Below are 15,056 nucleotides of genomic sequence, written 5' to 3'. Positions count from 1 at the left end.
TAGTTCAACACCACAATAGCAGAATCAGCATCATTAATTTATTTTGTGTTCTTCATGCAAGCCTCAGCATTAAGAATGCTACCAGCCTCTACTAGCATTAATAATATGCATAGTAAGTGTTATTAGTATTAATATTTAGGTAAGAATTGTTAGCGTTAACACTGGTAGCGAGTATGTTAGCTGGTGTTTACTGTGAAGCTCTGCTCTCCCACAGTATGACAAGATCCTGAAGCTGACCTCAGGTGCAAAGTTAGGTCAGCACTGCTGTCCTTACTACGACCCCCCGATGGAGCCATGCTCCAGAGATGGGCAGCAATGAATCTGCAGATGCCTTCCCAAGGTGACAGAGCTCACCCTCCCTCCCATCTGCAGTCAGGGGATGTGAAGGCAACCATTGCTGTCCTAAGCTTCATCCTCTCTAGTGCAGCCAAGCACAGTATAGACACTGAGTCTCTGTCCCGTGAGCTGCAGCAGCTGGGACTGCCCAAAGGCAGGGGAAGCCCTCAGGGTGGCACCATGAGCCAGACCTGGTGGGATGTTGCTGACAGTTCCCAGCCCTGCCTTCTTCACAGCCAGATGGGGGGCAGGCTGCCTGCTGTGCTGTCCTCCATCACCTCCCTTCTGTACCCTCAATCCCTGGGGGCTCCTCAGGTGCTTTGGTAAGGTTTGGCAGCTGCAGGTTTGGTGTGAGCAGAGGGATTCTTCTCTTGTCTCCCCTCATGAGCAAAGCATGCCAGCCAGTTGTGCTGTTTTACATGTGACTGACCCACAAAATTGCAGGAGAGTGAGGACTTGTAACAGGTGCAGGACAGGTTCAAAAGGAACTTGGGAAAAAAACTCTGTCTTTCTCAGTCCAAAGGGACAGCAGAGCTCACGTCTGCTCACAAATTAATTCCCAATATTGTAGCCCAAGGCAATATTTTCTATTCAGTGAGTTTGGGTTTTTATTTTAAATGACTACAACTCAATATACAGTTCTGCTAGTATGAAAACTGTGCAGGCCAAATCTTGGGTGGCTATCTCTGCAGAGTGAAGTACTGGTGAAACAACTTTAGGCCTTATTTAAACATAAGTATAGAGATTATCAAAAGACTTCCTGCCCTTCCCAATTACCTTTTACTGTATATTACAAGTGGAATGTCATTCAGCTAGGATGTGTGGAATGTCAATTAAGAGGCAATTTTAACACTTCTATGAAGACAAAGAGGATTTCACCCTTCAGACAACAAGTGTTTTCCACAGCTTATTTTATTTTCAACTACACCAAAATCAAGTGTTGACAATTAATGTCTTAAGAGCTACAAAATCAGGATTTCAACCCAGCAAGAGATTTAGCATCAACTCTATGTTCAATTACAAGTCACCATCCAACAGGGACCTTCTCTAGAATGTTTAATGTTAGCAAGTTTCACTCTACGTACTCAAGGTGTGCTGTATCGCAAGTATCAGTGGAATTTTGTCTAAGGGACTGATCAATAAATGAAGACATTTGTATATTTAAAAGAACCATAATTATGGTACTACTAGTATCAAATACTGGGAGAAGAAGCAGCTGTTTCTCAGTATAGAAAAGTGATGGCAAATGTGAATAATTAAATATGTAAGTGTGGTATTAAGTGCAGGCCTCAGGTAGGATTTTATTGGTTTGTTTGTTTTGGGCTTTTTTTTTTGTTTTTTTAAAGTGCTTTGCATGATCCACCATCAAAAGAGGCCTGTATGAACATCAGTACTAGCATGGTTGATATTACAGGAATAGAAAAGTTAAGCATTCACACTGTCAAGCTCTGATTTGAAAATTATATTAAAAAAAAAGAGCCAAGGCCCATAAATTTAGATACAGTTTTGAAATGTTTCTACACATCTTAGAATACAACAAAATAACATGTTACACTCAGATTAAGAGAACCAGCCTGTTCTGAAACAATTTATAAAGTGATAAAGTCCACAGCAAAGCTATTGCTTTACTTCCATAATGTAAACACATCTGAAAGAAGAATATGATGACAGTTTCACAGATGAGATTATAAATCAGTAAAACCAAAAAGCAATTGGTCGTACAAAGCTTTTGTCTTTTACAAGGCTTAGCTTACAAGCTCAGGCTGTACGTTTATTCTTCGAAGGACGTCTTCTGGCATACAAAAGACAGGATTGACAGCCTTAATTTGTTCTTCTCCCAATAAAGATAGTCCAGCAATACCAAATAAGGTGTGAAATGGATCCACCTGGAAGAAAAAAGAAAGCTTGTGTCTGTTTCCAAAAGTCAACTGTTTTTTCACTTGTATGGAATGAAATTTTCATTTGCCAGCAAGAGAACAGAAAATCTCCATGGCTTCTCTGGGGAAGACAATACAACTGAATAAATTTTCATTTGTGCTAACATGTGTTGACAGGCAAGAAATTTCCATAGCAGGCATTTACAATACTATGATTTACACAGGCATGCTTGTCAATTATCTGCTGCTAAGATGATTTTCTACTCCAAGTTAGACAGAAAGCACTCACATTTGTCTATTAGGCATGCAATATCACAGGGTGGTAGAAGCAAAGATAATTAGCATTTTAAAAGTAAACTGGATCATCTACAGGTACCACTTCCATAAATTCCCCATTTGTTCTTCAGAAACATCATAATGCTCTTTACTGGTCTCCAAATACAGAGCTGAGGTGTAAAACCTTGAGAGGGAAGCAACCTATTCTGCTAGAAAACCTCCCAGAACTATAAATGAGAACAACCCCCCCCCCCCCCCCAAACCTCTACTCTTAAACCACATGACCACCACCCCTTCTCCCCCCTACAAAACAAACAAAGGAAAAAACAACCCAAACACAAAATACCCCAAAACAACAAGGTCTGTTAGGACTGAGTTTCTGCAAGAATAAAGCAAAAACCTGGGAGGCCAACATTTCTACAGGAGTAGAAATTTCTACACTTCAGCAATCAAAGACAGGTAAAAATAATATTAAATGACTGCTAATGTAACATAGAAAAGCTGTCCCAAAGGTGCTCTCCTTAGTTATAGAGTAAAGGCTCTTCCAAGAAGATACAAATATTTCATTACTCAAAGATAGAAAAGTATTTAAACTTCAAGTTCTGGGCTTTTCTTCAAGAATTCTGAAAATAGAAAAGGTCTTCCTGTAAGCTCCTTAGAAATACAAAACTCTTCCTATTTTAAGAACAAAAAAAACACTTTCCAAATGACAGATCGGAGTTAACAGATTTCTCCCCCAACTGGGAATAAAGTAGTTGCTTGCAAAAAAATAAAAAGTTACTTTATTTTTTAATGCATTTGTGGAGAAGGGAGCAGATATGGGCAGCTGCAATAAAAACAGCCGATGCCTTTCCAGACCATTAACAAATAAGCCAAGTGTTCAAAAGGAATGAAGTCTCACAATACTTTTTATTTTATCTGTCCAGCACTCTTGAAAGATAAAAACTTTATTTGCCATTTCACTGGGACAATATCAGTTACTTCCACTTAAAACCAAAGAGAACAGACTGGCTAAATTTTAACTGCTTTCTCAACAAGCAAAAAATCTATAGCACCAGCCTCTTGACGATGTTATCACAAAAGCTTCTTCCTCCCTCAGCTAGACAAATGTCAGCTACATGATTTATTCAGTGGCTGGGCTAGCAAAGAATGAAAGTTAGTGTATAGGGATTCTTGATTTAATTAGATCACACAAAACCACCAAGAGAGTTGAAGACTATTTAACCTACACCAAACTTTAGCTTGCAGACCATTTCACAAAACAAAATAATAAACCCAAAGAACCCACACACGCACCGGGGCAAACCCACCACCAAACAGAGCGTTTTTACACACATCTTCCAAATGGTCTTGTGAGAAATGGTTTGTGTTGAGTGTGTTATGGGGGACCAAACCAGATTTTGTGAGGAATGGCAACTGACTTCACTGGGGGATGCATGTGCATTATAAAGAATGCACTCCCCAAGCAGGCCTTCAATGGCAATTCTACACTATTCTTCCTTCAGAGTAAACTGCAGCCTCTGCAAAACCGACCTAGACCATGAGTTGAGTTACACTCAAACAAAAGTTGATATTTCCAGTTGAAATTTTCATGTGTATTTTATTTAGAAAAAATATCACTTACCATATCTCCTGGTCTGTCAGCAAATCCTCCAGACTCCTCATCCTGGCACGCCAAAATAAAGCAGCGCAGTTTCTCTCTGTCAATCCACTGTATCCTACCAATCATCTTCAAAGAAGCTAGCACCCACCATGAATAACATACATCAGGTAACTGGCAAGCAGAGAAACAGATTAAATATTTGCCTGGGTTTTAAACATAATGTTGCAAATTTTACTGGTAATTCTGCACATTATCAGGGGTGTGCTATCATAATACTCTTGCGGAGACATAACACTTAAGAGTGTCTTTGGAGTAAAAGAATTTCTTGACAGAGTCTCTTTTCAGCGGACTTCTGTTTTCAGGAAAGGAAACTATCTTTTTCAAACTTCTTCAAGAAACAAGACCACAAGAATGTGATTTTTAAAGACTTCACCTTCTGTGAGAGAGGCTGAAAAACCACAGCACTTCTTTGAAGAGGAAATACAGAGAAGTTCATATCAACTATTTGTATTTTGGGGGCAAGGGGGGAAGCAGGGGAATCTGTTGGATGATTATCTATTTGCCAGAGATTATTCTAGGTTACACAAATCTCTAGTGTGATGTGAAACACTATGACACTCAGGATTTACATCCAGTAGAACAGCAATTTTTCTACAAATCCTATAAAGATGCAAGACATCCTTCAGCATGTGTACTTTGCTGTACTGAGGACTCAAATGAAGCATAGCTAAGGCCTGCATAACAGGTGTTAGTAACAAAAGACAGAATCAGGATGAAGGCCTGACTTCTTTGAAAAGTTTACTAAATGTTTTATAGAAGTCATAACATTTTGCAGTAGTTCAGCTTCAGAAAAAGCAATCTCTGTTGAGGTTTGAACAAAGAAAAGCAGCCACGAAATACCTTCTCTGGTCGTCCGTTGAGACCTCCAGAAGGTAACTGACGTTCACAAAGCCACCAACCCAGCAAGTCAACATTTACTTGATGCAACTGGTCTGTTATAGCCAGAAATCCTGTGCAACAATAGATCTAAAATTACAGACATAAATTTTTTGTGTATTTAATAACTAAATATAGTTTAGCAGACTAAATGCAGGAAGATAGCAAACAAAGCAACAATACAGTCATATAAACAATGCAACATAAGCTCACACACATTTCAACTTTTAGTTTCAAAGACTTTTCCTTTAGAAAACCATGTTATTGTTATAGTTCCTTTTGTAAAAAGGTACCAGTAGCACAATTTGTAATACTTCACTAATATAAGACAGTAATGCAAGGTTTGGAACATAATCCTAGGAGATCCTGAGAGAGCCATATAATTTTATTTTAAAAACACAGACTCTCAAGCCAGAGTAGTCAAACCAACTTCTGCAGGCTGGATATGGCCTTTATAAAAATTTTGCATCCAGTCTATGGTTTGTTCCTGTACCTGCCTTTTACCCTAATGCTTGCAAACAGTAAACAAAAGACCAAATGAACTCCCTAACAGAAACAGGCTAACTCAGATCATTAACTGTCTTGGCGATTCCCTATGTGTTCGGTCACACTAACTTTCAAAGTGCCATGTAATGTATCTGCATTGATTAATCCCCTTTTAATTTTATTAATCCCCTAAATTAATTAGTTAATAGAATTAATTGATAAAATTAATTGTATTAATTTTGATTTAATCCCCTTTTAATAATAATTTTAAAATAAATAATTTTTTCCGCGGAGATACATTTACGATGCAACAGCATACTCTGGTCACATTTTATGCAGTCACTAAGAAAGCAGCGAAGCACAAAAAGCCAAGAATCATAGAATCATTAAGGCTGGAAAAGGCCTCTAAAATCATCAAGTCCAACCTTTAACTGAATACCACCAAATAACACTACACTGAATCAGGAAGTGCCACATCTACTCATTTTTTGAACGCTTCCAGAGATGGAGACTCCACCACTTTCTTAGGGAGTCTGCTCCAATGCTTAACCACTCCTTCAGTGAAGAAATTCTTCCTAATATGCAACCTGAATCTCCTGCAGTGCAACTTGAGGTCATTCTCCCTTGTCCTGTAACTAAATGACTGTGAGAAGAGGCCGACCCCCCACCTTGCCACAACCTCCTTTCAGGTAGTTTCTCCTGACTAAACATTCCAGTACCCTCAGCTGCTGCTCACAGGCCTTATGTTCCAGACCCTTCTCCAGCTCTATTACCCTTCTCTAGACATGCTCCAGCACCATAATGTCCTTTTGGAAGTGATGGGCTCAAAACTGCCTGCAGGATTGGAGGCGCCCCAGCAGTGCCAGAACAAGGGACACCAACTGCCTTGGTGCAGTGACCACACTGTGGCTGGTACAGGTGCCAATGGCCTTCTTGCCCACCTGCGCACACCTGGGCTGATATACAGCTCCTGTCGACCAGCACCCCTGAGTCCTTTCCTGCTGGGCAGCCTTCCAGCCACTCTTGCCCAAACCTGGAGCATTCCACAGGGCTGTTGTGACACAAGTGCAGGACCCGGCACTTGGCCTTGTTGGATATCACATAGTTGGCCTTTGCCCATGGATCTAGGCTTTGCAGAGCCTTCTGCCCATGAATCAAAACTCCCACACAAACTGGTCCTTCCTGTGACTTACTGAGGATGCCCTTGATTCCTTTGTCCAGACCACATGATGAGGATATCAAAAAGGACTGGTCCCAAAACTGAGCCCTGGAGAATCCCATTTGTGACCCTTCACTAACTGGATTTAACATCATTCCCCAATACTCTCTGGGTCCAGCCATGCAGCCAAGACTGCACCTTGTCCAAACCATAGGCTGCAGCCCCTCCAGGAGCATTCTGTGGGATGCCTTTCTCTCATCTCCTAGGCAGGTCACCCACTCATAAAAGGAGATCAGGTTTGGCAACATTCCCAGAAAAATACTGAACTTTCATGGAGATGAAAGAGAGAGCTTTTTAAGGAGTATGTGAATAAGCACAATAGATCTAATCCTCACAGAAAATGCCAGCTGCAAGCAGAATGGCTTCAGCTATGGAACTGACTTCCTCGAACACTAGAACATGGTCCAGCCATTTAGACTGTATGGGCAATGCTACTGTACATTAGAACTATATGGCAATTACATGTAACAGATTTAACTTTTTTTCCCTGATTTTAAATAAAGAAGGGGCAGGAAACCCAACACTTGTCAACAAAATGCCTTTAATATTTTCATGTGATGAGGTGAATCCTAGCTATGGTATTACTCACCCTAATTATGCAAAATTAACAGGTAACTACAACAGAATTAAAAGTTGATTTTTTTCACATATTCAGGTTAAGTGCACTAAACTTTTCCATGAAAAAAAATTAGGAAAGGTAAATTTAAATTTAAAATTATTTCCATTATGTAAATTTCCTGTTGAAAGAAGTTATTTAGATTGTCTTCCTTGTGAGATCCCTTAATTTTTTCTAATTATACTACTGCATTTTCTTCTCAAGTACGTTTTATTGAGCTATTTTCAGAATTCACTGTCACCAGTAACAGTGTGTAACACTAGTGATTCTAGCTGAGAAATATGCCCATTACTAAGTTAGGTATGTAATCTAAAAACTGACTTTCCTCAAAAAATTAAGTCATTCTTGACAGGATTCATGTCTGGTTTTTATTTGGGTTCATTGGCTGATAAATTTCAGACAGACTATACAATTAATGTTTATGTCTCATTATGACTTCTGCCAGAAACAAGTGATAAATCTTGTTCACGGTCTCCATTGATAGCCATTTCAAATTCTCTAAAAATCCTCATGCTAGCAATTTCAAAATCACTATGTGAAGACTCAAATACAGTCCTAAAAGCTGTTCTATTACTGTCTTTTTTCCTACCTAAACTCTCAAGTCTTGACTCACCTTCCCAGATTAGGTTACTTATCTGTTCATTATTTTAACTAAGACACTAGAATCAGGCATTTGGGAAACAAGAGGTACATCCATTGTCATCACTGATACATGTTGTAAAGAAACATTTATAGGCAGTATGTGATGCTTGCTAATTTAAAGTATTTCCATATAAAGAGAAACTCACCTGTCCTGCATGTGATTCGGAACCTGGTCTACAACCAAATCCTCCATCGAAGTTCATACAGGACAAAACGAATTCAACTGCTTTTCCCACATCAATAGCATCCAGCTTTCCCTGCAAGTCAGAAAATAACTAATGCACTTGATCTCCTATCAAGCTGATCTTCTGCAGAATCTTCAGCAGTACCAAAGGGCAGTACCAATTGATTCTCTACTTATGCAAGTGGTGGTTTAGGACTTACCAGAAGTGCAAGAGTTGCTGCAGCACAGAAAGAGAACCTTGTATCTATTTCTCCTATAATGTGGGGGATAAGGAATGAAATCAATTATTTTTTCAACATACATTTAAACCACTACTGAAAATACAAAACAAAATGCTAAAATCCTAGGTTCTACATCAAAAAACAAAAATCAGCTAAAAAAATCCCCCCATACAATTTAATTTTCCACCTTACCAATTATTTCCCCAGTAATTTAGAAAATATACATTACCATTTAAGTGATCTGTATGTTTTACTGTGCATAAAAGTCAACAACTCTTTTAGAGCTGGACAGCTATATATCCAAATCAATTCAGCTAGCGGTAATTTACAAACAGCTGTTTAATTTTAGAGTTTTTCTGCAGTGCTCCACAGACAGTTGCAGAGCAATGGAAATAAAGCAAAAATAATCGGACAGCTCTTGCTTTGCCTTAAATCCAGCCAGAAGTAGAAGCCATTTCTTGTTTTAGGGGAAATCTAATTAAAGTTACAAGGCTTCGTTTGCATATTTGTACCTGGAAGAAAAACCTAAGCTCCTACACCTATAACAGAATGATTGTTTGTCAAGTCCAATATAACTCTTTTAGCACAAACTCTAGGTAATTAATACTTGAAGTCACAATTTAAAATTTAACTGAGCTGCAAACATTCTGTTTCTTGGTCAAACTTTTGCAAGACTTCTGTTCTTAAGAAATTCACAAGCTGAAATACAAAAACCAACTATCTGCTGCTCCATCCTACATCAGGGATCACACTCCCTCAGCTGCGCCTCTCGGAATACTTCAACAAAAAAGGGCGCAGCAAACTATGAACCAATTTAGCGCACAGCATATCGTCTACCTTTACAGTAGCATACATATACTGCTAAGATCTCAGTTGCTGAATTTTACCTGAACAAGAATGATACGCAATAGATTTTCTTAAAATTTAGGTCGTCCATGGTGATAAATACCTTGAGAGTGACTAAATATTTATGCCACAGCTTAAAAATCTTGTATTTGTTCATAAAGAATTTATAAGCAGAAACAAAATCAGTATTAAGAGAAGTTAATGAGTACAAACCCAGTTTTTCTCACTCCCACAAAGTGAAAAATCCTTTCATATTTGACATGGATATGTCATTACTAACTACCATCAAATAGCAAGTATAAAATTCCTTTATGAAAGAGCGTATCTAGTATTTCAAAGTACTGTTATGCTAAAAATGCCCAAAAGTTTTCTTCGTCAAGACACTTTATTCTTAATACAAGAATGGAACTGAAGTTGAGAATATTTATAAAAGGAATGAAACATAATTCTGTCCTTCACAAACTCTTCTTTTCCATGACTCAGAAAATAAAAGTGTTCCCATATAATACATATGCAAAAAGACCATCCAAGGAAACTTAAGTTTACAGACTTACACAAGTCAACCTAGACACTACATTTAAAAGATCTAAAATTACCCCATTCGTCTCCAGCAAATGATCCATCTTCTTTCTGCAAGCTCTGTATATATTCAACAATTTTATTTACATCAACTACATGGAGACTATCATATAAAATAAGAATCTGGGAGGGAAAAAAAAAGGACACAGTAATAATCAAAGAGGAGCAACAACTTTAAAAATTTTTATCTTAACAAAAAAAAAATCATGGATTTATAAAAGACATTTATAAATTAACTCAGATTTAATTAACTCTGAATACTATTTGGTAAGGTTTATTAAACGTTTTTCCCACTTTAGTAGTTAATCTCTGCACTGCAGATTATCTTTGCCTAAAACCTTTAAAACATTCTCAAAGGGAGATACAAACAATTCAAACTGAACTCTATCATGGTTTGTTACTTTCCAGTGTTGAGGTCTCCTTTCAAAAGCACAACCAGGTTTATTTATTTTATGTTAGCAATACGTAGAACAGATATTTGATTATGGATGGTACAATGACATCTTAGATGCACCAATTTGTAGTTTTGCACTGCGACTACTTGGATATGTGTATGTTAAGTTACTAACTCCACTTACAGTCCAAACTTATCAACAATAACTTGTTTCAAATTATTAGAATTTTATTTAAATTAAAATTTTAAATTTAACAAATAGAACCAAAATGCAATAATTTAAGTATGAACAGTATGATTATACACCAACTGTATAGTGAATATATTCTGGAAGAAAAATGAAGATTATAGTAGGAAATACAATTTTCCAAACCAATTTCCAATTTCCACCGCTGATTTAAACCAACAAATCTGTATGACACAATATCATGTGAAAACAACAGTACTGTTCCTGAGCCCTATCTGACTTCATGTTTTTACTCATACCTTGCAAATCAGTAAAGACAGTAAATAAGAATTTATTATACAGCACAAAATGGAAAAAAAACCCAGCTGAAACGAAGCAATATTATAGTACCAATCTGAAAAACACTAGACACTATGACTTTAAAATCTAGTTAGCTTCAATCTTTCAATTGTTAGATAAAATTGAAGTCAAATAAAATATGTCTTACGGAAAATTCCAAAAAAAAGAACCTACAACTCCAACAGAAAATATGTAATCACAACATGCTCCCTAAATGCAAACCTGAACAAATTACTATTAAGTGAGATCACAAGAACATATGATGTCACCCTTTAAACATCCTGGATACGTAGACAGCACTAACGGTGTTTGTTCACTAAGACCATGCATACTCATTAAGATAAGCTGGTTAGGTTTACCACAAAAACTTTACATCAGCATTTGTGAACACTTTTTCAGTTTGGATAGCTACAGCTCAATTTAGTTAACATGAAAATATCTCCTAGTAACATCAAGTACATATTTAAGAACTAACATATATAATAGGTAAGGTAACAACCTCAAATTGGACACCCCCTTATACTGAATTGGAATTTGTGAAAGGAGCTGGATTGGACAGTTTGGAAAAGTTCGGACATCACAGCCTGGAAAAACTTTAGTGTCCTGGTTCTCACAGTGTATTCAGAGTAATTCTAGTGCTAAAGTGGTAATAATGATCAACCTTAGAGCATCCTGTCCTACCTAAGGGGTTCAAACCCAATATCTTAAATCCAGCATAGCTTCTGCCTAGAAAAGAATGCCATTTTGGTTTTTTTTGTAATGCCATTAAAATACTTCATCCATAAGACTGAATGAGAGACACACCCTGCAAGCAATCAAGCTAATTGTTCAGAAGTGTTTGAGCCTTTTCAGTACTTTTTCACAAAATGGTTTGCATCAGCAGAGCAAACAAAAACAAAAAACAAAACAAAATAAAGGCATGAGCAATAGTGAGAAAACAAGTCTATAATGGAGATAGCTGCAGTTAAAAAATAAGATTGAGAGTTACTTCTTATCAGGGGGAGCATATGCACCAAACAAATTAAATGTTCAACAGACTAGTACAATTTTTAAGTTACACACCCCCAAAAAACTCATATAAAAATAAAAAATTTTGCTCTTGATCTGGTCATACTTATCTGTCATCTCAACGTACACTAAGAAGAATTTATAAAATCAAAAATTATCTATAAAATGCTCCAGCAAAACCTGTAGCTAAGGAGTATTCCAAGACTTACTAAACTGGCAACAATGCAGTAACCATTAATTGACCATTAAAACATTCCCAAATATGTCAATTTTTAGAAAGTAATACATCTAAATCCTACAGTTTTGTCCACTAGATTCCTTTTTTATTAAGATACCGAAATAATTTTTGTCATGGACCTCCAACAGTAACTGGTTCATAAATCTGCAATAATCAAAATCTTAATCACAAACACTTTTTTGTAAAATTACCCTCCTACATTTACCTGGACAGCACTGAGGGTATACAGAAGATGAGGATCATGACCTATGCTGGCACTTATTCCACCACACTCATGTTGACACGATTTGATGAATGACAGAATTTCTTCTTTGTTCATTCGGTGCAGCTGCCCCATGAGATCCATTGCTGTCAGTCCCCAGTACACACCACTCATCCTCAAATACTCCGACATACAGTATTCCTAAACAGTGCATTATTTTAGTTCTTGATCAGATAAGCACACCATCAATGTGGGGTAATGAAAATACGTTAGTTAACTTTCACAAATAGCTTCTAGTTAGTCAACTGTTTTCCAACCATTTGGCAACTACACATCAGCCACTCACAAGATATTCTGTAGATCATGCACATGTGTATATACACATACATATGGGAAAATGCACATGTAGATACCAACACGTACTACACTCCCTCCCTCCCTGTATTTTTCTAGTTCAAACCATCAAGCTCAATGTCAAATTAGCCACAAACAGTTGCACACCAGTTCACTTCAGATCACTTACTGACATTCAAAGAAGCCCTCAAATTGCCAGCCCAACTAGTCTCAAAAAATAGCAAGTCTATTTCCAAGTGCCAAAACTCTCACAATTTAAAGTCACACTAGGGAGTGAAATTTCATATTGAATTCTCTTACACTGATTACATCACCTGCACTACATAAACTTTTTCACATGCACTACAATTGAAAGCAACAGTGCTTGGCATGCTCTTGTGAACAGTAAAGGTAACCACAACTTTTCTTCACGTACGCAGTTATTGACAATTTTCACTTGCTGGAAGTGGAATCATATTGTTGTGGACTACATCCAACCACTTATGACTGTAAAATTGATGCAAGTTGTCCCATCAAAAGAGTAACATGCAAATACAACTCTACTTGTGCATTCTAGCGAATGAAGAAGCTAGTAGCTTGTTTCTCAGGTCTCAGAGTAATTATAGAGCTAAAATGATAATCTTCAAATTTATAGTCAGATAATACATGCCAAAACTCATCACAGACCTAGAGACATTAGCAAGGGCACCTTTACTTTATACTTTGGATTGCAGGGCAAAAAACAATTAGCTTTTTAACATGCATCTAACCCTTAGCTCTGAGCCAATAAATAAAGGTTATTACTGTTAACAAAACCACAGTTGTATTGTAACAAACTGATACCTACATAATCATCTTTCTTTGTTCCATATGAAGCTATATAGTCCGCATGTTTTTCTGAAAGTAATGTGCTTGGGGCATCGGGTTTTATTATAACATCCTTTTGCGGTGTCCCCTGTAAAAAGCACCAGTAAGTCAGTTGAAATGTCAGGTCAAAACGTTTTAGCAACTTGGTATAAAATAACCAACACCGGTGATTGTGACTCTGGGAAAAAACATCTCTCTAGCTATTTTGAGCCTATTTTGAGGTCAGGTTGCGCATCTCACGCCATCACTGTTCAGCCTGGCTAAACCCTTCCCCAGGAAAGGCTACGAACCGAACCTTGCAATAAAGCTAAGAAATAACACCAACTCGCCAAGAATAACCTGAAGTGCCGGACGCAGGAGCCCTTCCCCGAGCCCAGCCGTGCCGCCCCGCGCACCCACGGCCCCGGCCCAGCCCGCGTGCTCCCGGGCTTGCTGGAAAGGCGAGCGCCACTCCCGTCCCCCCGAGCGGACCCAGTGCGACTCGCGTCTCTCCAGGGCCGATACAGCCACGCGCTAGAAAACAAAGCGTTCCCGCAGGCGAGACGAACCGCAACACCGACCCCTCTACCCACCATGTTCTCCGTACGCACAGGAAAAGGGGAAGAGGCAAAGCGGAAGGCGGTGGCCGGCGGGGCCTCGCTGCGCCCGCCCGGCCTCGCTCGGGCCCCGCCCGCCGGTGGCTGCGCAGAAGCGAGCGGCACTGCGCATTTCGGGTCCGCGGGGCTGCGCTGTGCCCTTCGGGCGCCCGGCGGCGGCTGTGGTCTTCTGGCTTGCCGCAGATAAAGTCTACTCTGAAACAGGTAGTTTAAAGTACACTAACTCCAGCTGTGCACTTTCTTGCATCACATCAAATAAGACAGCGTTTAGAAATAACTTCGGTTTCCTTCCTCAGCTCTATGAAAAAGCAAATCCAAGAATTTAGTCGCAGGTAAAATGGGTAAAGATAACTGTCCTTTTGCTCAAAACCGTCTTTCTTGCTTCCTAATTAAAACTGCCTTAGGTGATTCTGTTTCTGATTACCAACTCTTGATTCCCCCTGAACTATACGAGACAGGAACATCAAAGAAGTTGTAGTACGTATAATGTTGCATAGAACAGTCAAAAATAAGGTCTTACATATGTCAAATACTTACCAAAGATGTTGCATTATGACTCTTCCTGGAGGAAAGTCAGTACAGAGACTAAATGTTTTCTTTAAAGAACTGATTTTCCAGCTAGCTTACCCAAGAAATAAGGATTGCAGAGCTTATACCTGATGATAGTATTAGTACCATCCAGTAAATTCAGATGAGACATGAAAGATACCAGACACAGGCAAGGACATTTTGGAGTGAAATTGGAAATTACTTAATAGATTAATTGAGGTTTGAAGATACCTTTTGAAATCATGGAGCACAACCCACCTACACCAAGTAGGCTTTAGCTAGAGCAGGTTATTCGAGACCACTGCCTGTTGAGTTTTGAGTGTCAAATGGACACTCCACCACCTCTGCCAGCATATGACATCCTGCACAGTAAAAAAATAAGTTGTGTTCCAGTGGAATGTCATGTATTTTAATTTGTCCCCATTGCTTCTTATCTTGTTAATGGGTACTATGAGGCTGGCTCCCTCCTCTTCATTACATCCTATCAAGAATTAATGCACATAGATAAAATTACCCAAGCTT

The 15,056-nt window shown here is 38.5% G+C and overlaps 1 protein-coding gene and 1 non-coding gene across 4 annotated transcripts; both read right to left on the bottom strand.

Moving 5' to 3' along the window:
- Window positions 1–1,230: 1,230 nt before the first annotated feature.
- On the bottom strand, window positions 1,231–14,101 carry RABGGTB (Rab geranylgeranyltransferase subunit beta). Of its 3 annotated transcripts, none has more exons than XM_054638414.2 (9): window positions 13,962–14,101; window positions 13,370–13,477; window positions 12,193–12,390; window positions 9,839–9,944; window positions 8,376–8,428; window positions 8,138–8,248; window positions 4,993–5,118; window positions 4,114–4,263; window positions 1,231–2,222 (listed from the first exon to the last, which is right to left on the bottom strand). In XM_054638414.2, the coding sequence occupies exons 1-9, from the start codon at window positions 13,962–13,964 to the stop codon at window positions 2,082–2,084; spliced, it is 996 nt and encodes a 331-aa protein (XP_054494389.1). In that variant the 5' UTR covers window positions 13,965–14,101; the 3' UTR covers window positions 1,231–2,081. The 3 variants fall into 3 exon arrangements, with proteins under 3 accessions (XP_054494389.1, XP_077038787.1, XP_077038786.1); XM_077182672.1 differs by having other exon boundaries at window positions 13,980–14,003; XM_077182671.1 differs by lacking the exons at window positions 13,370–13,477; window positions 13,962–14,101 and adding an exon at window positions 12,959–13,164.
- LOC129124125 (small nucleolar RNA SNORD45) lies at window positions 13,128–13,210 on the bottom strand. Its single transcript, XR_008534788.1, has one exon. It is a non-coding gene; the product is annotated as a small nucleolar RNA SNORD45 (small nucleolar RNA).
- Window positions 14,102–15,056: the final 955 nt, after the last annotated feature.

The sequence above is a fragment of the Agelaius phoeniceus genome, chromosome 8, assembly GCF_051311805.1.
Source record: "Agelaius phoeniceus isolate bAgePho1 chromosome 8, bAgePho1.hap1, whole genome shotgun sequence".
Taxonomy (NCBI): Eukaryota; Metazoa; Chordata; class Aves; order Passeriformes; family Icteridae; genus Agelaius; species Agelaius phoeniceus.
The sequence above is the reverse complement of the archived record's forward strand: the minus strand, read 5'-3'. Positions and strand labels throughout refer to the sequence as shown.